General features: G+C 34.7%; 1 protein-coding gene across 1 annotated transcript in view; it reads left to right on the forward strand.

The window, feature by feature from the left end:
- Positions 1-12,611, forward strand: part of LOC129480181 (uncharacterized) — a 121,840-nt gene extending 109,229 nt beyond the window's left edge. The window contains exon 4 of the mRNA XM_063637119.1: positions 12,413-12,611. Within this exon, the coding sequence (XP_063493189.1) occupies positions 12,413-12,424 (12 nt within the window). The 3' untranslated portion in view covers positions 12,425-12,611. The remainder of the gene's footprint in view (positions 1-12,412) is intronic.
- Positions 12,612-27,248: the final 14,637 nt, after the last annotated feature.

Genomic DNA, 27,248 nt, shown 5'->3' on the forward strand with positions numbered 1-27,248 from the left:
TTACCCTTTCTCAGGCTTGCCTCCACATTTCCCAAAATATTGAAACTGCCAACCTTGCACTGCTCTATTCCTAATCTGTGTGTGAATTTAGCGGCTTTTCTATGCCGCCTTTCAATTTGTCCTCCCCAAGACTGAGCACTGTGGCCCTCTCTCTTGAAATTCTTCTCACCCCTTTTTCTCAAAAACACAGCTCTTTCCGGATACCTTCTTATGTTTTTACCCTTTCTGAACAGATTCTTTCACTGCATTCCATTTATCTTCTGGTTCCTTAAATAGAATTGTTTCTTTAGCTTCTACACTTCAGCTACTTCCCTGCTGCTCTGAGCCTTCCATGCCTGACCCACTTCCTAAATTTACTCCCAGAAGATTAATCCCTGGTTTTTTATGTTAAGCTCTCTTTCTCTCTCTGTCTTTCTCATGAGACAGAAATTACCTACCATACATTTTTAGCAGCCACAAGGACATCAAATCTCAAAAATTACTGCTTCTGGTTTCTCAAAATGAATATAGCCAGAATTTGTCTTCTTATCGTGTATCCAAACAGGCTTTCTTTTCTTGGAAATCCCTCTTCCCACTAATAGGAGTTCACTCACACAAGCTGGAAATCTCAGAGAGCTCTTTGTGTGCTTTCCATACAATTTCCTAGAAAGTGTAGATTTCTACTTTTATTAAATAACCTTCAAAAGCATTACCTCTTCCAAATTGTTCTTGCTCAAAGTCACTGTGGTAACTTTCCCAGATATGATGGTCTACATAAGAAAAATACTCTTAAAACTGGTTTTCCTGCCCTAATCCTTTCTCCTTTATACCATCATGCACAATAATGATATATTGATATTTTAAAGAGTAACACTAATCATATGTCCAAAGGCTCAAAATGTCACCATTTTCTACAATGTCCTAGATTAGCATTAAAGTCCTTTCTTCAACCTAGCCAGTGTTTTCACCCTAAGTGTCCAGTGCTTCTCACTCTATACGTAATGCCAATCATCAGAGTTACTTGCTGTTTTAAATTGCTGTTTTGAATTTGGTATCTACCTTTACCTATGTTTTTGCTTTTTGCTTCCACATTTCTGTGCTTTAAAACACATGTCCACACACATCTGCCATACATCCAGGAAGGTGCTGTTCAAATGTGTATCTGGAGTAAAGCTGTCCATGATTACTCTACTTAGATGGTAGCATTTCTTCTTCTGAGCACTCAGAGGCCATTGTCTATTCCCCTGTAGTAGCATATATGGCTTTTCTCTTAGGCAGACAGGGTCCTGATTACAGGGTAATTTTCATATATGCCTTAGCAATTACAGGATGAAAGAACTGACCAATATGTTTGACCAATACGTTTTTCTGTTCCCTTTTTCTATGGATTCTGAAAAATCTGTAAAGACAATATAAAGTTGCCCTTGAGAATTAATATTTAGTTTCTAGAGACATATTAAATATTTGTTCTCAAGAAATTAGAAAGAGGTTGTTTAGGTATTGATTTATTTTTGATATATTGAATATCTAAAATGTTTATAATTTGTTAAAGTTATATTTTCCTTGAATATAGATTAATTATTGGTCTTAGGTCTAACAGAGTCAGTAGCAGAAGAAAGGCATTCTGGTGTATATAATTTTTTCCTTGACCTCCATATATGCTATTATTCCATATCAATTTACATAGATGAAAAGAAGAAATAAGGTAAAGAAATACATACTGACATCTACATATGTGCATGAAATAGTACTAAGGCTTTTCACAAACTCTTAGTAAACCATCATATGTGGGTTAAGAACATTTAGACACATTTTTGCAGATCAGAAAACTCATAAAATTAACTGCTATTAGATTTTGAATTCAGGTGTTCTGACTCCCAATACAAAGCTCATACCCCTAAACCACTCCATCTGTAGTGAGCTAATTTCCCTTATCCCCTGATTGCAACAAACTACAACTACTTAGGTTTTTATCTCATATAAAATTATCTCGAAATTTTCTTACACATCTGAGATTTTATGACATTTATTGTAAGTCTTTTTTTTTGTGTGGTGGTACCAAAATCAGTTGCAGGGATAAGTTTCCGAACTGTACCCGTCCATGAGGGGAGGGCGAAACTTATTAGAAAATAAATTTCTAAAAGAAACTTATCAGAATATTAAAAAGGCAGGCATGAAAGATGTATCCAGAAACTACTGAGTTCCTGTATGACTCTGGATATTTTCCTCTGGTTGAATAGCTGGTATAATAAGAATTCTGTGAATTCCATATAAAAGGATGAAATAACAATAAAGCTATGTCTGAAGAATATCAGACATTTAGCAAAAATAGAAAAATTTCACTTAATATTTAAGTTTAATAATAATCTGAATGTATGCTTTACATAGCACACCATATCAGAGAATGTATTAAATTCTTCAATTACATCTTGATATTGAGGATATATATACATTCTTACAAATATGTCATATAGATATAGGCAAAATGGTAAAAACATAGTATATAGATATGTAGCTGTGCACTTATATAGATACATTGTGTAAATTTAATTTTCCAGGGATGTATGTTCTCATATTACACCTTTTATGATTCTTTGAAAGTTCACTTTTATTTATCAATACAATTTTTATAAGCTAACACAATTATATTCACTCAAGAAATTATGTCTAGATGAGCACAAATAATGCCTTATGTTTTAAACAAAATAACTATTTCAAATGAGCAACATTCTTTACCAATAAAAAACATCCAGGAAGTAAAGCAATTTACTTATTTCACGTAATTCACACATGTTAACTCACACAGGGTTTGTACTGAACTCTAAGTACAGAAGACATTTTTACATAAAATGATGACTTGAGAAAATGGCATATATTTATCTGTTCTTTATACTATATTTTTATAAAGCAGTGAAGGCATTTCTTAGCAGCCAAAATTCTATATGCAATAACCTTAAGCTGAATGAGTGAATTTCTGGACTCTAATTTTAAAGGAAATAACCTCTACTGATTCTAGTTTGATAACAGTTTTACTAATGTCAGTGTACTGAAAACATTTTTTTAATCACCTCAAAAATGCCTTCAAAATATCACTTGTGGACAAAATGATCAAATGTTGCAAATAAAAATATGCTCAAGTCATCAAATTGTTTGACTCTCAATTATGAAATTATATTAATCTTCAAATGAAATGCATAATGGTTAAAGTAACTTTTCTTATTATTAATATAGAAATCTTTGGAAACTGTGGACTAGGGTCAAATCTATTAAAAAGAAAAAATAATAGTACTTATCTCTGCTGAAGCCACATTTTTTTCAACTTAAAATGCATAACTATTTGGGTTTACATATGCTTACCCTTAGGTAGACCAAAAACATTTCTGTCCTTCTTGAAAAAAGGTAGATAGGACAGGGAAAGAAATGGATATACGGATTTCTCTTTGTGTGTTTGTGTATGTGAGGTCAATGGTTTCACTTTTTTAAAAAACAAAGTAAAGTCCTCTTGGCCTCATTTCATTATTAGTCATGTATGCAGTCTACAGAACACACACAAATACGAAAATAATATACAGTGTCTTCAACCAAATGATGTTCATCTTTGGTAACCATATATGATAGAGATATAGAAAAATAGAAATACTAAGTGTTTTTTGTTTTTAAAACATACAGATATTGTATGCATTATGTAAAGCATTATTCTAGAATATGTTTGATTCTTAAGAAATTTTTCTTTTGCTTACAAAAATGATTTATGTAGTGTAGAAGATAAATAAAATTAGGGCAATATTACCATCTTTCCTAAAGTTTTTAAAGTCTGCCTCCTTAAACTTAATTTTGTTTTTACTTTTTGAGTTTATTTTCCTGCTTATGAATCAAAAATGTTCCCTATACATTTTACCATGGCATTTTACTTAAATTCCTTAGATGCCTGGGACTGAGACACTTAGTTCTTATCACAACCATGCCCCCGAAAAGTGTTTAATTGCTAAATGCAAAAATTTAAGAGTGAATATTACTCTTCAACATTATATACATGAGTGTAATTACTATGCTGAAATATAATAAAATTCTCATTATGCCCAATTCAGCTACCAAAAATAAAACCATTTGGCAGGATGATGCAGGTGCTTGTAGCGAATTATAGAAATAAGCTTGAAGTTTCACAGACTCTTCCTCTATAAAAAATAATTCATCTTTTCAATTGTCAGCCCTATTCAGAAGAAGCCCAAATGTTATTTATTCCAAAGGTCTCTCTCTCTCTTCTTTCTCTTCTCTCTCTCTCCTCTCTCTCTTTTTCATGAATGAGGGTAGAGAGTAGAAAGAAAATCAACTGCTAAAGCAAAGCATAGAATATTATGACTCAACTTCAGAATTATTGAACCTGAGTTCAAACGTTTTTCAACTCTATTTGATAGATATGACAGTCTTCTTTAAAGTTTTACATACTGTACTGTTTTAAAACTCAAATTTTAAAGTTTGAAAATAGTCTTATCTGATCCTTGCAAATAGTCTTGATCTGATCCTTGGAAATAGTCTTATCTGATCCCTTTATCTCTCAAGACTCAAAATTCTAAAATTATTTCACTTAAGGTTTCTGAAAAATAGCATAAGCAATATGTCTGAAAGAACAGAATTTATTAGCAATATTAGATAATGTTGCTATATAATTAATTAGGAAATATTACCAAAGAAACCTACCAAAATATTATTTAGTTTATTTAATATCTAAACTTTCGAGTAAAACTTACAAATGGTGAATCTTCTGATATGGCATAACTTTTTTTTACTACATTTAAACTAACATTTTTCACTAAAGATTCAGGTAAAAAAGGCACAGTTCAAAGGAAAATGTCTTTTTTATTTTACACAATGTTAAGAATTGCATTTTGCTCTTGCAGCTTCTTGCTGTACCATTTTTTATGCTCTGAAACTTACGGACAATACTTCCATAGATCTTGTAGCACCAACTACTGTCAAACATGTCATCTCAACAGAATGAAGAATGTCTTCCGTTAGTTTATAGACGATTGTTGTATTTTTACGTTCTTTGTTGCCATAAGGGTCTGCCCGAAAATGGACAACTGCATCATAGATAATTCAGTTGTGAATCCCTTTTTCTTATTTCAGTGAATCAATGACTGTCATATATATATATATATATATATATATATATATATATATATATATATATAGTATAAAATATATTTTAGAAACTTACACTGGCCTACAAAATTAAATTCCTCTACTGTTCTCAAATCCCTAGAGAAAATAAGAGACTGCATGCTAAACAAATCCTGTTTGCTTTCAAAAGTGTCAAATATACATCTGTCTGGCTATTCACACACCTTTGTTTTATTCTGAATTACTCAATAGTGACAGAAAACACACATTGATGGGAGCCACAGCACATCACTCTTGAAACTGCAAGAAAATTTGATAAGGGATTTTATCTTGTTTTGTACTTTAAGGAAGAGAAAGAACTACATTTACTACTATTTAAAGAAAAAATACACAACTCTGGTATGATTGCACATCTGTTAGCTGGAAGGGATACTAGAAATATACTGATTCTGTCCCTTAAATTGTTGCTGTAACCTTCCCAAAGCATTAAACAAGTTTACTTATCCCAGCTAGTTTAATTATAGTGGCTTATTAAATAACAAATGACAGAGGAGCAAAGTGACTTTTTTTTTGGTACTATGAAGTCTGATTTATTTTCATCCACATGTGGACAGCAGCCAAAATTTAGAAAACAGTCTTATTAACTACCTTCTACCATATGTTAATTGAGTATAAGGACATTACTACTGTGTATTATTGGTTCAATTTTGTTTTTCTAAATGTGTCTATTTTTAATTTTTTAGCTTAAACAAAATAAAAACATGTATTCCAGGCTTGCACTAATGACTAAATGAGTTAAAATTCCTCTTTCTTTCAATGGTGGAAACAAACATACAGGCTTACACTAATGACTACATGAGTTAAAATTCCTCCTTCTTTTAAAGATAGAAACATACCCAGAATCATGAAAAAAAAAAAAAAAAGAAAAGAAAAAAAACTTAGTCCAGGGAACCCAGGACAAGTCTGAGAGCTAATCTCAAGGACACTTCTATTAGCTGAATGTCTTGTACATTCAAAGAACTGGAATTTTGAAAATGGTCAATTTCCACTGCAATTTTTTTTACCTCTAAAACTCCTTAGCTCAATGGTAAAATTAAAAGATTTATATTTTTTGGAGTTTGTTTATGTAAACTTCCTTGAATTTCTAAAATGTCTCTTTCCAATATTCCATAAGTATAGATCTAAAGTCTTTTTTTATTCTTTTTCTCTCACTCTCTTTTCCTACTTTCTTCTATCTGTTACTTCCATTTTTTTTTTTTCTTTTAGTTTGTTCCTGAACTTAAAATGTATTGATAGATCACCCACTATTTACATGGTAGAAAACAGTAGTAATCAGATTTGGATCATCAAAACATGATGATATTTTTGCTTTAAAGTATTTAAAGTATTGCTGGTTACACACACCCTCCCTACCAGAATCTCATTATTGAAGAAAGACACATTTTAAAATATCAGGAGCAATCACTGACCCATCCATGAACCAGATGCTGCTTTTACCTTTTAAGCCAATGTCATGGGAGATCCAGAGTAGTGCATGTGCTTATTACTCTCTAGTCATACAATTCTTTCACTTCCAAATATTTTCTTTCAATGTCCCCAATTCTTCTGATAGTACTTTGTGCCTGAGTATTGAAACCCTTCATGACTAAGACCCCTCTCTTTAATGAATACTTCAGAAGATAAAGTATGAAACATTGTAAATACAGAAGTCATACATGTATGCAAAATAGGATTTGATATTTTCAAATGACAGTTGTCAGTTAGATAAATCCCCATATCTTTTTTTCATTTTTAAGTATTCATTGCACAAATCGAACACCAATTATTTGCCCAGAACTGAGGATATAGCAGTTAAGAAAAAAAAAAATCCTCCTTCATGAAAACTGCATCGTGATGGTGGGAGAGACAAAAAATAAGAGAAATACTCAAAACAATTATGTGTTAGAAAGTGCCCAGGAAAAATTATATAAGTGAAACAGGACAGAGAGTTGAGGATGGGAGATTTTAGACAAATAGATAAAAGAAAGCTTCATTGAGAAGGGGATAAAATCAGCCCTCCTTATCTGCAAGTTCTGCAGCTGCAGATTCAACCAACTGGGGAAATACAAAAATACAAATAAAAACAAAATTGTATTAGATAATTACTCTAGAAATGACTTAGAGTATATGGAAATATGTATGTGGGTTATACGCAAATACTACACGTTTTATATCAGGGACTTGAGCATCCTTAAATTCTGGTATTCATGGGGTCCTGGAACCAATCCCCCTGAGATGACTGTACTCAGATATAGACCTGATAAAAGTGAATGAACAGACTGTGTAGACATTTGGGAAAAAGAATTCCAGCAGAGAGAACAGCCTCTGGAGTTGAGTGTGAATTGGGTGTGAGACCAAAGGTGGCCAAAGACCAGCTCATACAAGGCCTTTTAAACTATGTTCAGGGAATTCATTTGAGGGTTTAGATCCAACGACTGACGTGATCTGATATTTGTTGGAATAAGTGTTGTAGTTTAGTATAGCAGTTAAGAGAATGGACTCTGGTACCCGTGAGCCTAGGCTCACCTCTGACATTATTTAACCATAGAATCCCAGTTGATTAACTTAGCCTTACTGTGGCTAACCCATCTCATGGGAGACCATACTTGTATCTACTTCATGGAAATATGATAAATATTAAATGCGCTGATATATACAAAGCACATTATAAGGAGTATATAAGTGTGTGTTAAAAAATAAAGACTGAGTATATCAGTTGTGTTTGAAATGGGCTCCAAGGGTCAAGGTAAAGCAGAGAGACAGCAATCAGGAAGTTATAAAATAATCTTTTTAAGAACTATTGTTGGCTTGCATTAGAACAGTGGAACTGTGAGTGGTGGAAAGAAGTGGCCATTTCGGCATGTATTTTGATGGCAGACCCAGCAGGATTTGTTCAGCTTAGATGTGATATGAAAGATAAAGAAGAGTGAGGTTACAGCTCAGGCTTTAGGCTATGTAATTGGAAATATGAGTTGACATTTATTAAAGTGGGGAAGGCAGTGAGCAGAAGGGACAGGTTTGGGTTTGAGCGAAGAAAAGCTTTTTTAAACATTGCATTTAAATATTTATTTTTTGCAAAGTATTTTGAGTAGCTTTGTAAACTTGACAAGCCTGTTAAACATTCAAGTGGATTCAAAGATTGGGTAGATATATGAGTCTGGAATTCAGGGAAAAATTCTGGGTTGAAGGTATAGATTTGGGACTTGTCAGCCTATTTAAAACTAAGTGAATTGACGAGGTTACAGAGTGAGTTCAGAGGGAGGAGCAGTCCAAGGACTAAATTCTGGGGTGGGGGCATTCTAGAATTTAGATGATAAGGAGACTAAGATGGTACATGCAGGAAAAGGGAAAGCAGGAGGAATGCCGTGGCATATAAGCCACGTGAAGAAAGTGGTTCAGTAGGAAGGTTTGATCAAGGGTATATGTGATGCTGATGGGTCAAGTAAGACTGGGCTAAATGACAGAGAGGTCATGGTTGACTTGACACAGCAATTTCTATATCAGTCTGAAGATGAATTCCTGAAATCAGTGAGTTCGATGGCAGATGTAAGGAAAGGCATTGGAAACAAGAATTTCACACAGGAAATTATTTTGAGGAATATTTCTACAAATATAAAAAGGAAATATTAACTAAAGGGGGAATTAAATTGTATTTTATTTACATAAATATCACCATGATTTAAAAATATCAGAAAACATCTGGTAAAAGATTTTTTTTTTAATTGTGACAGTCTAGAAGTAAAAATGGAATTATTTCTGTAGGTGAAAGTTGCTATAATTTGTTTAACTGACTAGTGGATGACTAAGTGAATCTAGGCTATCTAATTAATCTAACCAAGTATATAGAGCTTTAAATATATAATTATCTTTTAGGCACAAATATTTTGAGATATCTTCATGGCTAATTATTTCCCTCTCTAGGAACAATTTCCAACTGCAACATTACACAGGTGGGTTCTGGCAACCATTTTTTAAAATACATAAAAAAGGTGTCTTTGCTGCAGTTGATTATATCAGAATGGACACCTAACACAATAGAGGGTAGTGAGAGTCTCTCTTCTGTTATTTGGAATTTGAATTGAGGGTTTGCAGTGAGTTTTTCTCTACACCAAGTGTATTAGTCAGGGTGAGTTAGGAATATAGAAACCATTCGATGCATTTTTAAAAGAAGGGATTTAATACAATAGATTGAATATTCAAATAGTAGAGGACTGAAAGAACAAAAAACAAAACCCATATTATCAACTTCACAAACCAGATACCACCTACAGAGCTGAGCTAACTCTTGTATTAGTAACTAAGAAGGAACTACCACCCATAAGACTTGAGTTCACCCTGAAGTTAACACCCAAAGACAGAAGTGAAAAGATGGTGTTACTGGAATTTAGGAGCTCAGACAAACTTATACATCTTAAGACGATGCCATGTGGCTTCTTCTGATAAGAGAAGGATGGGATCTAGCTGGAAATAACACCTATTAGGGGCATACATGCTAATAAGGGTGCTAGAACAGTACAGAAAATGGAGCCATAGTCATTTTCTGTTGCCAAAGTGAAAGTGACAGGGAATGAAAATAAAAATCACTTTTCCTGTCTTCTTGCCTTTATCTCTTCCTCCACAGTCTAGGCAAAAACCTGGTGCTACCTAGGAAGTAAGTCTGGTAACACAATTTGCAGACCCCAGCTTTAGCATCACAGAGAAGAGAAAAAGGCTGGGCTTAGCTCTGAAGGACAATATGTCAATAACCAGTAACCTGAGGAGTTTGGGGATAAACGTCCTTCACACTCCATGTGGATGAAGAGAGGAGACAGATGTTTTCCTGCAGGGAGTAAGAAGAAGAAATATGTTCTTTCTAAGTGGGGCCTGAAAAAAATGAAAATACATTTCCTATTGGTTTTACATTTTGTAAATTCCAACCACTGAGACCCAGCTGAATTCCTGCTCTTGGATTTCATAAGTTATGTTTACAGTCTTAAAATTAAGTTGCTCTTCATTTAGTTTATCTAAGTGAGGCACTCAGCAAAATATCTGGCACATATTAGAGGTTCAAATAGTATTCACTGAAAGAGAAATTGGATCTTGTTTTCCAAAACTGACCGTAAACTATCCTGTTGCAATATTCTACATCTCTGTGCCATCTAACAGAGCAGGCACTAGCCACATGTGACAACTGAGCATTTCAAGTGTGGTAACTTAGGTACCAAATTTAATAAGTTTAAATTTAATTTTAAAAACTGATATTGAAATCAGTTATTAGAAACTCTTAAATATGTTTGGAACAGCTGGAGATGTGAATCCACTTTTCAACTGTAAATTTTATGAAACCTACATAGATCAGCTGCTTCTGATGAAGATGCAACATTCAAATAGAGATATATGAAAAATAACACAAAATATTTCAGTAAAATGTTTATATTGATTCCATGTTGAAATAATAATATTTTGGATACGAGGTTAAAGAAAATATATTGTCAATATTAATTTTACCTATTGATTTTTATTTTTTAGTGGAACTACTGAAAATGGCATATGTGCTTCATATTATATTCCTACTGGAGAATGCTGCTTTGAACTCTTGCTACTCAAAGTATGCTCTTGGACCAAGAGTATATGCATCACCTAGGAGCTTATTAGAAATGCAAAACCTCAGGCACCCCCCAGACAAACTGAATCTGACTCTGAATTTGCTTTTTAACAAGATCTCCAGGTGATTTGTATGAATATTACAATTTGAAAAGCACCACTTCAAACTACTTTTATATTCATTAGTTCCTCTAGAGCAAAGATTAGATATAGTCTGTCCTGTCTGTCTCAAAACATAGTTTGGTAAAGAAAATTAGGACATGAGAGTTTGGCAAATAGGGGGATAATATCTATTAAACTTGGAATTTGCATTAAGTAATACACAATTTTTCCCAGCAAGTTAACATTATGTATCAGATAGTTATCACAGGTAACTATCAAACTATCGAGTAGTAACAGCAGGTAGTTACAGCAGATTAGAACCATGTACCCTAACAGAGCTAAACTCAGCAAGTTGCCTGGGGACATAGTACTTACTGTACAATGCCATTTCACTCTGGATTTTTTGCATTGTCTCAGTGCAGCCCAGTGATTTCTCTTGAAAAAGTTTACTGGAAAGTTCTCCCTGAATTTTGTAAATTTCATGGTTTGTCTTCATAATCAACATCCTTAGCCCCTCCTTATTGCCCCTCTAACTGCCTGATGAGTTCTTCCTGTCCACTACACAGACAAAAATCCATCCACTGAGAACATGGCATTGCAGTAAAGAAAGAGTTTAATTGACATGAGGCTGGCCACGCCATTGCAGGAGAGAAAATTATTACTCAAGTCAATCTCACTGAAGGCTACCAGGTTAGGAGTTTTTCAAAGAGAGTTTGGTGAGTAGGGGGCTAGGTAGTGGAGAGTGCTGATCGGTTGAGTTAGAGATGAAATTACAGGGAGTTAAAGCTGTCCTCTTGCATTGAGTTGGTTCCTGGGTAAAGGCCGCAAGATAGTTGGTGAGTCAGGGTGAGGCCATCAGGTTGACAGAAAGGCAAAAGCGTGAAAAGACATCTCAAAGGGCTAACCTTGGGTTCTACAATTGTGATGTTATCTGCAGAAGTAATTGGGGAAGCTACAAATTTCATGACCTCCAGAATAATGGCTGGTAATTATTTACGCCTGTATCTTAGTAGAATTCGGACCCCTCTTGTCCTCCTAAATTGGTTGTCTTTCATTAGTCTTACAAGAGCAGCGCAGTTTTGGGGAAGGGCTATTAGCGTCTAAGCAATAAATCAAATTGCCTCCAAAGTTAGTTTGGCCCATTCGCAGGAATACACAAAGACAGCCAGCCTGTGAGGTTAGAAGCAAGATGGAACCAGCCATGTCAGATCTCTATTACTGCAATAATTTTGCAAGGCAGGTTCACCTCTTCCATCAAGTTACTTTCACATTGTTTGTAAAGTTAAATCATATATTGATTTTTGAATTCCTTTATTTTTCAGGACTTTATGATGTCATTTAAATGTCACTAGCATTAGAACTGTTATTGTTTCTGTTTGTTCTCTGTTGCACAGGTCCTGAATGGTCTACTTTCAGCCTTATTTTTTTCATTAAGCCTTACAATTATTAGTATATGACTTTGTAGTACGTACTGTTTTACAGAAATATTATATTGGGTAAGCAGAAATAGCTGCATTTACTATTTTTGTAAATTGTGACTATTGAAAAGCCTGAGAAATTCTCTTATGCCTTCTGTTTCAATTTTTAGGTTAAAGGATAACTTCCAAAGGAGATTGTAAATTATTGGAGAGACTTCGTTATAAGAGTAAGTTATATGAGAAATGGTGCTGGAGGAATTGTTTAACACTGAAATCGGTTTTCAACTGTTCTTAATTTATCATTTATATTGCGCTTAATTCCAAAAAGGATCAGAGGTTGAGTACAATAAAGAATACCGATTTAAAAGACCCATTAAAACAATTGAGTAGTAATTGAAGGGGTAAAGGGGAGGAAAAACAGAAAGTTTGTGCTAGAAAATCTTGGCTAAGAGCAAGAATCATTCAGAAAAAATTCTTGAACAGCAAGCATGTCTAAGCTTACTGGCAATGAGAGCAAAATAGACTAGCTATCAAAATAATTAATGTAATATTTAAAAATGTAAACCTCTTCATATGAAAGACAGAAAAGCTCATCGGGTATGTTATTCAAAATCAGACTTTCAAAGTAACAAAAAGGTATTCTTCAAAAGGCTACTTCCTACATTAATTTTCATCAAAAGCTGAGTGTTCATTATATTATAGTTCTGTGATACAGCTCTGAAAGGAATTGATGAAAACTTTGTTGATTAAAAAAGAAATTTAATACCTACTATACGTAATGCATTGAGCTGAGAGCAAGAGGTGTGCATAGTGCTCTGGCATTCGTTCAGGAAGGAAGACAGGCACCAAGCAAGCACCCAGAAAGGTAAGCTTAACATTTTCAAGATGCTCCCAGAGAATACATCAAGAAACTTTATCCCAGACTGAAGGGCAGGAAAACTTGCTGGAGGAAATGACATTTATGCTAAGACTTGAAAAATAAGTTTGAGTTCTCCAGACTAAGAGAATTATTTCTGTAAAGACTCTATAGTGAGAAACAAGTCAAATATGGCTTCAGGGTGATGAGCGAAGTGGACTCTTGCTGGAAAGGTTAAAGTAGACTAAATGGAAACGATGTCTTAGACTTAGTAAGATTTCACTCTTAATCATAGGGATACTAGGAGTCAAATACGGAGTTTCTGAAGTGGGAGTTATTCACAGTTTTTGAATATATTATTCTACTAGATTAGAAAGTAGATTATATGGAACTTTTAGTGAATAGGAGGTATAAGTTATGAAGCTATTGAAATGGTTCAAAAAAGGAATAATGGTGAGTGAGCTCAGGTAAAGACAATGGAACAAAGATGAGAAAACAGAAGAAAAGGGAGAGAATGAATCGGTCTTGGGTGTATTTGCATATGGAAGGTGAGGGAGTGAATCATGAAATCTCCCAGAATCTTTACCTGAGAAAAATCATTTAGTATTATGCATATCAAAAGCCTAATTGTGGTTATTGAGGTGGGGAATTAGATGTACACATGAGTCCTCAAAGTTGTTTATAAAATAGTTTTTTTGCATATATTGATATTGCTGGACTGTAAGATGGAGGTGGGAATATTTAATGTTGGCATTAGCAATCATTTCATGGAGTCCTATACTTTTGATCTCTGGAAGGAGAGATATTGTTAGTGTGTAGAAGTACAAACAATATAGGGCCATTTTGCACTCCTGGATTGCTATCTTATGCTGACTGATAAACCATCAGTTTGTCTGTCCCTAGACTATGCTATAAGATCAGATGAGTTCCAGTCAGAGGCCCTCCTGCCATAAAGACATAGTAAAGAAAAAGCAACATACATACATAAATGGAAAGAAGACAATGTTATTTGCTTTTGGTATTTAAAAATATGAGCTGAACGGTGTACAGATACAGAAATCTGAAATAGTTCAGACGTTGACATACTCTTGGTTGCGTTGTAGGTAGTGAGTTAATCATCCAACATTATCACTAAAACCTGATCGTAGCCATAATTCTTTAAAAGTATCATTGTGTTTGCCCTAGAAATCTATCAGTTCCATTCAATTAGAGATGCTGAAGATCTATTTTCTTTACTCCTGAAATAATGGACATTAATGAATCATGTGAATCTTTTTAGTTTATAAGAAACTCCTGCTTTCTAAATTACCATTTTCCCCGAGGAGCAAGACTTCTAATTGAGACAAGTTCCCAAATGTATTTTATGTTCTTGTAAGTATTTTAAAACATAACGGCAATAAAAAGTTATGCCTCTTCAGTGTATTTTTATGCATTCTTGTCATCATACAGGTTCAAGAGGCATTCGCCATTTGAAATTATATGTTTTTTTATTTTTCCAAATATGATTATTATCCAATAAGGCAAATATAGGTTTGACACAAAATATGTTCACCTATTTCATTTCCTAAGTATGCTCAGTTTACCTAATATTCATATTATTTGTATTTTATTTTAAATGTTAACTGCTGAATTTATTACTCATTTGTCTGAAACTGCCAAATCAATTGTTCAAATTGAAAATGGAAAATTAACAAGTTGACTTAATTCAGTTCTTAATGCATAAGTTTTATCATAATGAATATAGTGGTTAGTACATGTTACCTGGAGGAATTTTAATTAGTCCACAAAGAAATTTTTGGATCTCTGCAGAGAAATCCATTTAAAGATATGACTCCCAAAGCATGAGTGTGTTAGAGACCCAACACATAACATGTTGAAACTTTAAAAAATAAAGTAATAGAAAGATGATAAGGCATCTCTCAGCCAGGGGTCCACATACACATGAACTTACCCTAGAAAGTTTAAAAGAAACTCAAATGAAGAGAATACTTGTAGACTTCTGGACAAGGTTGAACAGGGAAAAGTGAGATGCCCACACTACACAAAGCAGAAAGCAGTATTGATTCCTTGGGTGGAAGGAATTAGAGGAGAAAATAGTGTTATTAAATCTCACTAGGGAAATATATATATATACACACACACACACACACACACACAAATATATATTAGCCAGCATTCTTCAGAGACTGTATTAGCCAATGTTCTTCAGAGAAACAGAAGCGATAGGATGTGTGTGTTTATGTGTGGGTGTATGTATAAAGAGATTTATTTGAATAACTGGCCTATGTGATTGTACAGAATTGGTGAGTCTAATATCAGATGGGGTAGTCTGGCTGGCTGGAGACTCAAGAAAGAGATGTAATTCAAGTCCAAAGGCAGTCTGTTGGCAAACCAGGATGATGACCCAACTGCAGATGAGGTCTGAAGGTATTCTGCTAGCAGAATTCCCTTGTGCTTGGGGAGAGCTGTCTTTTCATCTATACAGGCCTTCAGCTGATGGAATGAGGCCCACCCACATTATGGAGGGCAATCTGCTTTACTCAAAGTCATCCAATTTAAATGTAAATTTCATCCAAGAACAATCTTACAGAAACATCCAAAATAGTGGTTAGCTTCAGATATCTGGGCACTGTGGTCCAGATAAGTTGACACACAAAATGAGCCACCACAAGTAGGGACTGCCCTACGGGAGCTATAGTCTTGGAGAGGCACAGCGATTGCAAGATCCCTGACAGTGAAGTGTGGAAGCAATGATCCAGCCTCAGTTACCACTGAATAGTTAAGGCAAGACTACAAAGCACAGGGGCTAGGCCTGCTACAGAGCTCTCTTTCACTCTGGGCTCTACAAAATTCTTTGAGTCATACAAGTAACTTGTAGATGGGGCAGTGATTAGTTCAGTACATGGCAAGGACCTGTCAGAAAGGTCTGCTCATTGAGGTGCAGCTATTCGTCTTTAATTTCAGACAAGATTATACATCATGATGCAGAACACCAGCCCTTGTGTGACAGAAACTACCTGGCAGGCTCTGAATTATCGTGAGTCTATCACCCACTCTCTCATGTGTCTAAGCAACTTGATATTCAGAAACTTGTGCATTAGATTCGTTCAGCATGAGGCCATCGACATTGATCCTGGGGTATATTCTGTGGAATATCAAGGTCAGCCAGACCTGTGGAGACCACATCACTAGGGTGAGGAGATTTGACACAGTCCAAATCAAAGCAATGCAGCTCTACTGATTTTCCTGCCAAGCTAAGGTAAACTACTTCTTTATGTTTTCAGAAATTGGATTTGAGAAAGATACATCTGCCTCAGTAATAGTTGCATACCAGATACTATGGACTGTGTTGCTTTCTTCCCATACCGTTACATCTGAAATGGCAGCCACTTTGGTTTCCCCACCTGATTCAACTTAAAATAGTTCAATGTATTTCTCTCAAAACCATGTGGCTTTTACACAGGAAAAACTACCAGGTAGAACAGATAAGTAACTGGAATCATTATTCTTTCATCTTTCAAGATTTCATAATGGCATCAATCTCTGCAAACCGTCCAGAGATGCAATACCACTGTGGCTTACTATTTGCGCATGCTCACGTGTGTACGTGTGAGTGGGTGTGTGGGGGTGTGTGTGTGTGTGTATGTTGGAGGGCAAGCCCCATACGATTTCACTCAGCATTTGCTACTATAGTAGTACTCACACAGTAAGCCAAGAATCCAGTATGTATATTCTATAATTAATCTTATATCTATATACCTATATCTATATATATCTTTTATCTATATAATATATCTATAGCAACTACACATTCAGAAACTAGGAACAAGGTATAAGTTGTGTATAAAAGCCTATTGGAGTCCCTGGGTATTTCAGATTAGCTTTTCTTTTATCATTGCTCCTCCAAAGAACCCCCATTTTGGGCAGTGGAACATGCATGGTAGCAATATCTAACAGTCCCTAAAATATGTCAGTATTACCCCTTCCACAGTGCACAGTCACTGAAGAAAATGGTCACAGTTTCCTCAGACGAAGACTTAGAGAAATGTTTACACTGTACTTCTGTATCCACATTGCAGAATCTCTATCCAGGTGACCCAGCATGGCCTCGTTAATGGGACTCAGGTCTAAGAACTGGCTTAAGTTTCTAAAATGGATAAGCTTCTACAAATTTCCTCTATACCAACCTGAATCAGGATTCTACCCAACAGAATCATACAGAAAAAAGAGTGCCCTAATAGGCTGCTGACCCCTTTCATTTTTTGAGAGCCCATGCTCAAGTTGCCACCTTCAAAGCTCCACGTGGGTCAAAACATTCTCACTACATTATCCATGTTCTCTGTGGCAGTAATTGCACCCATCTTATCTCTGATAATTAAGCCTTTGAAATCAGAGATTTCAAGTCTATTGATGAAACATTTGAACATTCAGTTGTACTCTTGAACATTTTGACTTGTATAATGCATGAGCAAGTTGTGCTTACAAAATTTATCCTAACATGACAATTTCTTTAAACTTATTCCTTGCTTTGTATTATTCCAAGGGAATTCTAGTATGTGAATTGTATTAAAAATAGGCTACAAGCTCTAACCTTCAAACAGATCTCAAAACAAACTGTTAGAGGCCCCCCATTTGAGCTGAAAAATTAAATTCAAAATCCAACATTAATACAACTCTATCAAAAAATTTGAACCAACCCAACCTTAAATAGTAACTGTTTCCATTTATTTCCCTTAGAATCCATTCCTACAGTTGCTCCCCTGGCTTGTTCTGATACAAAGTAGCGTGTGCTTCCAATTCCTTTGACATCTGTTTCTCCCAGAAAACACCTTGATGTTCCCTTCCGGGGGACTCTCACTGGATCAAAAACCAAGCATTCACACTTGGGGGTTGCAAGAGAAAATTAAGCTCCAGTGCCCTAAGGAATTTGTTGTATGTGATGAAGCAACTTACTTCCTATTCATCTATAATGGGACTAGCTGTATAAAATCCTTGGGGAACTTGAGAAAATAGTCACTCACATAACTTTCCATAAGGTTTAATTATCTTGCTGGACACTGGCTGAGAAAGCCTGTACATGGACACTTTGAAAGGAGGGGATATCTGTCCCAGGTGAGGTCATTAGACATCTGTATGCAATCATCAGATAGGAGAGAATAAGGTAGCTATCTCTGGCAACGAAGCTTCAGGGATAGTGGGTTGTTCACAATCCTCTGTTTTATCTGTCTGTTCAAATATGCTTATCCCAAGCCTCAAGGTTCCATTCTTTCCCAATCAGTGCTTTAACTAACATAAAACTTGTGAAGTCTTGTATTTAACTGGTTTTGCGGTATTATATTTCAGATCTGATCTTTAATCCCATATGTCCTACAAATACAAGAAACAATGAAGGTTATTTTAAAGATCATCATAGAAGTTTTCTTCTAGGAATCTCCACTTAGCAGTTTGGTGCTAGGAATTCAAGGCCCACTTTGTTGTTTTGTTGTTGTTTGGTAAACCATCCAGTGTATTCACAGGCAACTTGTTTATATAAATGCTATTACTCACAGCATTTGTTATCTCACCTGCCATCAGATACAATGGGCGCTTAATCTCCAAAAACTCCCTTCCACCTCATGATGATGCAGGATTTTTTGCTCCTTAGCTCAGCGAGGTCTGGGTTCTGGTCTCACAAGGAAGAAGGAAGCACATAGACACTCAAATAGTGAGTGCAGTAGAATTTATTAAGTGAAAAGGAAAGCTCTCAGCTAAAGAAGGGGTCCTGAAAGCAAGTTGTTGGTTGCCCCCTCACAACTGAATACAAGGGCTTTTATATATCGAAGCTGAAGGGGCTGAGTTCCTTATTTGTATAGGGTGTGAATTCCTGGTAGCTCCACCCGCCCTTCCAGGGTGCACATGGGCCCTTAGTCTGAGCCACTCCATATTGATTTATTTCCCTTACTGTGCATGTGTTAAGAAATGGAATTTTCCATTGCAGGCATGTTCAGGTGAGCCCCCTCCCCTACTCTGCAGCTCCCCTTATCTGCACAAAACATCTGGTGTAAGCACTTGCGGAACAGGTAGCAGGTTATCTGGGGGACCCTTCCCTTACTGTCTGCTTAAAGCCAGCTGGCTAGCTCCTTCTGATAAGAATAATTTGAATAATTATGATAATACTGCCTGCTCGGGATATCAATGTGAAGCATATATTTCCCAATCCAGTCCAAAATCCCATATTGAAGGGATTGAAGGCCACTTCTAGAACAGAATACTGGCAATTAGAGTCACACAGAATATAGAGGGACTACATACAGAATTGTGGGAAGAAGTATGGGATGAAATCAGATCAGAGTTGGTAAAACATAGCCCTAACAGATTGTCAACTGTGTGAATCTGTTAGCACCTCCAAGAATAAAGAGGTAAGGAAGGAAATAGTTTTGTCAGAACCCAGTGAGACATGAACATCTGAGTTGGTTTTGCCTACAGTTGGCTGTTTTCTTAGATGTACACAGCTAAGTATAAAATAAATGCAAAATTCCATTTCCAAGATTCTCTTCCTTGATTGTCTGAGCATGTCTGCTTTTAACCAGAAGGCAACTGAGGGCAGAGAAAGGAAGGGAAAGGTGGAAATGAGATCTGGATGATCAGGTGAAGGATAACTAGCACAGTATCATATCAACTGTAGTTAATCCAATATTCTAGCAATATCTTTACCATTTATGTTAGTAGTAATAAAATATTCTTACATACTAATGAATATGAAATACAAATAACATATGTAAGTATAATAAATATAAGTGAAACTATAAACTGTAAGCATTTAGAATATAAATAAGAAGTATTCATAATATAAGTAATAAAAATACTTAATGTAGTTGAATACATAGAGTGTTCCAGGTACTTTATAAATATGTGGGTGTCTGAGTAAGATTTTATCTGTCACAGTCCTCACTAAATCTTATTTGGTATCAATTCATAACATTTTCAGAAAATAGAGTCCCCTCCGCTTTAAGGTCACACGTTTGATAAGTGATGGAACAAGGACTGAAAACCACGGGATATCCAAGTCAGTGCAGGGATGTAGAAATTACCTTTGAGCTGTTTTAATTCTAATATAGACAACATGAATTTGATTATTTTTATTTTATAGATTGTGCTATCATACAAATAAAGGTAAAACTAAAATTCTCTATTCAAGGAAGAACACAGCTAATGAGCACCACAGTTAGGGTGAGAACCTGAGTCTCTGGGACCAGAGGGAGCCTCCCTTGTGTGCCCATTTCAGATCCTTCAAACAAGCTGTCTCTTTGCTGCTTCCCAGATAATTATACTATAATTGCATGCTTTAAATTAAGTTTAAATGTATGCTTCCAGTATTTCTACTGACCAGTTTGTGTACAATCAGCCTTAAAGAATTATGCAAATATCTTGTTTAGGTTCCCTCAGTTGCAAATTACTTTTTAATTTAGTTAATTTTAAAGGGCATTTGTCGCTTCTAATATGCAATAATTAGGTTTAAGTGTACAGGCAAATGAATTGATTCTTGGCAATGCTTCTATAGCATATATAATTTTACATTTTAATTTTGATTTATTTGCATATTTGATGTTCATCTGGTTTTATATATGTACATACATTGAAATATATGTGTATATATATTTATATGTATACATATGTGTCCATAGGTGCATGTGTACGTGTGTGTAGGTCTGTGTGTATACTCAACCCATATCTGTTACTAAATGTACTAAACATTTTCTTAAAAGGGAAATACCTTGGGCCAGCATCAGAAGTCTACGTCTACCTGGTCTTTTTCAGGAAGCAACAGATCCATGCTGCTTCCTCAATCTCTTCTGATGGCCTGTCTTTGATCCCTTTGAGCTACACATCACAACTGACTGCATCTGCCACTGTACTGAGGCATATCATCCTCTAAATCAAATAATTACTAATTTGGTCTGCACAAATCTCTGCACATGTGTAGAGCACATAAACACTACTTCCTAGGTTGATTTGTAAGAGGGAACTCAGGTGTGAAAATAGCAATCCCGAGGCAATGGATGATGAGCCTGAGGGTGGAAGCGGCGCTCCCTGCTCACACCCTGTCTCTGTGCTTACCTGCACTCTCTGTTGTGAGGGGCCCTTCAGGCAGCCACTAGCAAATCTGTTTTATGCTCATTTCCTGATAGAGCAAAATGACAACCTTTTTCTTCATTTAAGATTAAATCTCGCCTTTCCTTTTTTTAATATTTCAAATATATAAGAAAAATTGTTTATAATTTATCTCACTTTTATAAGCTCCTGATGATGATTAATTCAAACATCTAAAACACAATTAAAGTGGTTCTGAGAATGGATGTTTGGCTCATTCAGTCTGTCCACATTTCTTCAGTGAGCATGTATGAAGTTACTGGGATAAATTGGTGAAGAAAGAGATGAAATTGTTCCCCTCATGGAGTTCATAATACAGTTGGGAAAAACAACTATTGAGAAAATGAGAGGTATAACACACATGTGCTAAAAATTAACATGCGCTACAGAGATAAAGCAGAGATGGAGATGAGAGGCAGGTGTTGCAGCATTAAATAAGGTGGTCAGGTAAGAACTTAACAACGAGGTGTCATTTTAGTAGAAATTGAAGGAGATGAGCGAGTGAGACATTTGCATATATGTAGGAAGAGTATTTTAGGCAGAGGAAGCAGCTAGAACTGCATCCCTGCAAGAGAAGCACACCAGTGTATTTAGGGACAGCAGGAAATCTCCAGAAACTGAGGGCCATAAAACAGCAAGGAACTCACAGGACATGGGGTTAGAGAACAAAAGGGTGTTAGATAGGGATGGGGCATGTCTCCCTGGGCAGATGGGAAGCTGAAAGAGAGACTGAGCAGAAGCAGTAAGTGACATGAAAACCAGCACTGGCTCAGAAGCTCATCCTTGATTCTGCATAACCCATGAAAGCAATGTCTGTCCCTGTTTTGTGAAAACATATGTGGTGGAGAGATTAGCGTGCCTGGCTCAGGGTACATCTTCAATAAATAGTCATTGACTGACTTTGCTTTATTTTCATTAAGTAAAACTAAAGTTGAACATAAGCAGAAAGATATTTAAAAAATAAAATATGTTGTCATATTTAAAATATGTTGTCATATTTAAAATATGTTGTCATATTCAAAATATGCCAAGGTTTAAGATTTCAGTAGAAATATTTGCATCCCACTGTGAAAATTGGGCATATGTTGGTAAAAGATCAAACTTCTATTGTTATCTTATGAAATTCCAATTCTTCTGCATCCCCAAGACAGTTTAAATCAAAGTCGAACCAAATCCCCAGTGCTTCCAGGTTTGTAGTTACAACTTGATTTTTCATTACAATTTAATAGTAAATTAAATTTACTAGTATACAATGTAATAATGGTTCCTTGTTTTATAATATTCGAATTCCCACAATTATGAAGTTTATGTAGGGAAGAAAAATTGTCTTAACCAGATCATTTCCACTAATAAATTAATAAAATTAGTCACTAATCACACCTCACACACCACTTAACACTAACATCTTTGCTATGCTGTCATGGTAATGGGAATTGTAATTAGTATATTGAAAATACAAATTTTCAATTTCAATGTTTCTATCTTGGTCTGTGAAGACAAAGAAAGTGTTGAAAAGAAAAAAAAGAATTGCATTTAAAGCTATTGACAATCAGTATCTTCCAATGTAAGACCAACTGACAATTGAAGAAAAAAAGAAGATGATGAAGCCTTAGAAAAAATGACAAATAACATGGCTGGCATGGTGGCTCATGCCTGTAATCCCAGCACGTGGGAGACAGGAGGATTGCTTGAGGCCAGAAGTATGAGACCAGACTGGACAACAGAGTAAGACCCCAGTCTCTACACAAAATTTAAACATTAGCCGAGAGTGGTGGCGCACACCCATGTAGTCCTAGCTACTTTGGATCCTGAGGCGGGAGGATCCCTTGAGCCCAGAGGTTTGAGGCTGCAGTGAGCTAGGATTGTGCCACTGCACTCCAGTCTGGGTAACACAGTGAGACCCTGTCTCAGAAAAGAATAAAATTAAAAGACAAGGATGTGTACATCAAAGATTAATTTAGAAACTTGAGAAAATTGATAAAGCCTTTCAATATTCTTTTTCAAAAATGGCAACCTTTATGATCATACTAAAAGTCAAATATGAATTAAAATATGGCATATTATATTCTCATATATTTTACCTTTAAATTATGTAAAACATCACTTGAGTGACTTTTTGATTGAGTTGGCATTCGGTTGAAACAAATCACTGGTAAAAATGATTTAAAATGTTCTTTACAATTTTTAGTTTTATTTCTAGGGAAAAACATAGAAGCCATTTGTATATTATCTTCTCTAAAATGTTAGTCCTTGTTTTAAGTTAAATTACTAAAGAAGCTGTTTTTTTCCTGTACTGATTATTCTTACTTTCAGCTATTAACAATTTCCTGTACATTATTTAGATAAAATAAATCATTTAATAATATTTTACTATCTCAAATATAATTGTATTTTTGTCAATCATTTTCTTTCACAATGAGTGAACTACTGTTTATAAAACTATTGCATATAGACCTCTGATTATCCCAAGGAAGGGAAAAAACCCTTATTGAGTCCCAAAGTATATTTTGCCAGTTATTATTATATCATTAAATTACCCAAAAAAGAAAACAATAAAGGGCATAGATTAGGCTTAGAGACTTTTAAGTAACTTATAGCAATTTGTAAAGCTGGTAAGAAACAAAGTCATTATTTAGACTCATGGTTGTCTCTTACAAATTTTCTTATTTTCATCATATTAATACATGTTCAACTGGCAACTGTTTTCCCTTGAAATCTATGTTGTTTTGTGTGTGGAAGAAGTCAAATATTTAAATCTGGTTTTACAGGAATATTAACTTTTTATACTTAGGATAATGAATTAACATGAAGGAATAAAAGTTTACTCATATATTTCATAGCTACTATGACCAGCCTGAAAATTAATCATAGATTCATAATTTGTAATTAGTTTTCCTTTTTGTAATATGGAAATGTAATGGTTTGGTGTCTCAAAAGACTAGTTAAAGCTCAACTAACCAACTAAGTGACAAATACGTTTTGAGTGTTATGTGGTCACACTGTGTCTAGTACTACATGTTTTTTTTAAAAAAATGCTTGTTCTCAAGGAACTTACAAGAAAATTGAGAACGTGCATACATATAAAAAGTTAGAAAATATAAAATAATGTTATTTAAAGCTAACTGAATTGTTAAATTATCTTTCTTTTACTCAAAGAAACATTGAAATTCCTTTAATAAAAGTTTTTATTATAAATTTAAATGTTATGGTAATTTATTTCTTACTATCATCTTGAAATCTTTCTTTTTTTGGCCGAAGAATACTAACTATAAAGTAGGTTTGCTTCAAAGTTTGAACTTTGACAAATGATAGTCTTTCACAGTAAGTTAAATAAAAAATAGCAGCTAGGTTTTGTTTTGATTCTAAATCAAATATGTCTAGTCATAAGAGAAGACATGATTATATCCGATGGAACTATCCATATGTCCTTCTGGCACTTGCAGGTTTAGTTAAAATAATGAAACAACCAATAAGCTAATGAATAAAATGTGTAGGAAATAGCATTGCAGAATGTTGACAAATGTAAATTTCTACAGTCCTGACTAGAAATTGGCACATGACAGAGCCATCAAAATTAAGTGCCAAAAGCTCAGTACAAAAAGGCTTCAAGATGTTTAACTATAGGCATATTTAGTTTTCTAATTCAGCCAAATTTCTACACATGCTGGAGACTTTTGTAGTAGAGGAACATTCAGCTGTATGTTTTGACATCCAACTTGGCATCTCTGAAAGTCAAGCTCTGAAAGCTACAGTACAGAAAGAAAAGCTAGAGCTCAGATTTTCATGATTTTTTATGAAAGATGTTTAATGGTCTTGATGTGACTCCAGCTCTAAAATGTTATTGGCATAAAATATCACAAATTATCCAGCTTTCTTTTGCCAAAGCCACATGGAAACTGAAGCTATTTTCCATATTTTTCTTTAATTTTGTAAATGGAAAGTTTAATGACCCCATGCTCTGCATGACTTTGGCAAAGAGATGTTGATACAAAACAATAATGAGAAAATAACATAAATATTAAACCACAGGTTCTTGCTGTCTTGATCTGCATCTGCATTTATAAAATGTGTTTTTAGGTGAAAAAAATATTAAACTCATGACAAAGAAACATTGGTTGATTTTCAGTGGCTGGCTCAATCGAAATTGAACTGTTTATTTCTCAAACTTGTTATAGACTCAATAATACTTCTGTATATCACTTACCATATGGTATTTAAACTTATGAATAAGTTTAATAGCATGGATAAATGTATTCATAAGTTTAAATCCTTATGAATAATATGGATACACTTATAAGGTATTTAAACTTAGGTATCACAAACATAAAATATTTAAACTTATGGATAGGCAAGGGCATTCTTTGAAAGTATGAATACCATCATTTCCTTCCCTTCATATCAATAAAAATATAGCCCACAAAATCAGTTTCTGTTTGTGATATTTGTTGTTGTTGTTTTTGTAGACATGATGTCTTACTACGTTGCCCAGACTGGTCTCAAACTCCTAGTCCCAAGTGACCTCCCACCTCAGCTTCCCAAAGTTCTGGGATGATAGGCATGAGCCATCATGCCCAGCCACTGTTGTATTTTTAAACATTCAGAAGTAATCTCTGCTTCCTTAATTACAAATACTCTTGTCAGAGATAGAATATGACAGATAAAAGATACTTGTGGTTAGATGCTTGTTGCCAAAAGTACAAAGTTTGTGTGATCATCAACTTTTTCTTTTTTTTTTTTCCATATCCTATTGGTTCTCCAATACTAGTCCATATTATCACTAGAGAGAGGTCACATCTAAACTCTTGTTATTATAAACCAGTGAAGGAAACTGGTAAGAAAATATGACTTTTCAACAGAGAGATGCAACAGTTGATGATTATATTTCCATAAGCTCTTATAAATCCTAGAGAAAACCAGTTGTTTTAAAAGCATGTTTATGAATATCCATCAGAATTTTTTTAACACTATTTAGGGTACTATGATGAATATAACTGATTTAAACCAAAATCTATAGTTGTTTTGATTTCTACAGTTCAATTTTTATTTCCTCTTTATTCAGAATAGTAATGGTTACAATTAAAAATCCTTATGCATAGCTTGTTAACCATAAATTCAGCCTTCCTTTAGAGATTTGTATGTACTAAAAGTACAGGATAAATGATCTGCTATGAAATGCTTTTCCTTGAGAGCACGCAGTGTGTGTGAATCATGATAAAGAATTCAGCACCAGTGGCACCAGTGATAACAAATGGCATGGGTTGATAATATTTTGGAGCATTTGAAAATTTATCTTTATACATTAAATGTTAAAAACAGAAAGCATCCATTATGTATAACAAACACATATGGGGTATTTATTCAACTTCTGATTCAGTTCAATGGTTTGCTTTTTGGGCTTTGAAATTATAGAAAGAATTCCAGAAGACCAGCACAATTACATGCATAACTTACGTGGCTTTATGTTATTGTGCTATATACATGGTATGTGTATGGATTTCTCCACAATGAGTTTTGAAAGAGCATTGAAGCACGTGCTTAGACTACTTCTAAGTTATAATGTATGAGAATTGTGAACCTAGAAAACTTTCCTAGTATGAACCTCTTTATCTTAACATTTATAATATAAGAATTATTTCAGATCTGCCTACCATAATCTTTGGAAGCAAATTCTGTTTTTAAAACATCTATTTATCTTTCTCCTCCGCCAATATTTCATCTTTCTTACTCACTCTATACTGTTTTCTGCGCTTCTATTTCCTTCAAAATCTCTAATTCTCTTGGAGCTTCAGGTTTTGTTTCTGAGAAAATTACACCGGTTGAAATTCCCAGAATGAGTTTTTTGCTGTTGTTGTTGTCGTTTGTTTTTTTGAATGATATCTCACTATGTTACAGTCCAGGGTGGTCTTGGACTTCTGGGCTCAAGGAATCCTCCTGACTCAGTCTCCTGAGTAGCTGGGATTACAGGCGTGAACCATCACACCTGACTAGAATGTATTTTTATATAGCATTCATAAATTTTC

The sequence above is a fragment of the Symphalangus syndactylus genome, chromosome 4 (genome assembly GCF_028878055.3).
Source record: "Symphalangus syndactylus isolate Jambi chromosome 4, NHGRI_mSymSyn1-v2.1_pri, whole genome shotgun sequence".
NCBI lineage: Eukaryota > Metazoa > Chordata > Mammalia > Primates > Hylobatidae > Symphalangus > Symphalangus syndactylus.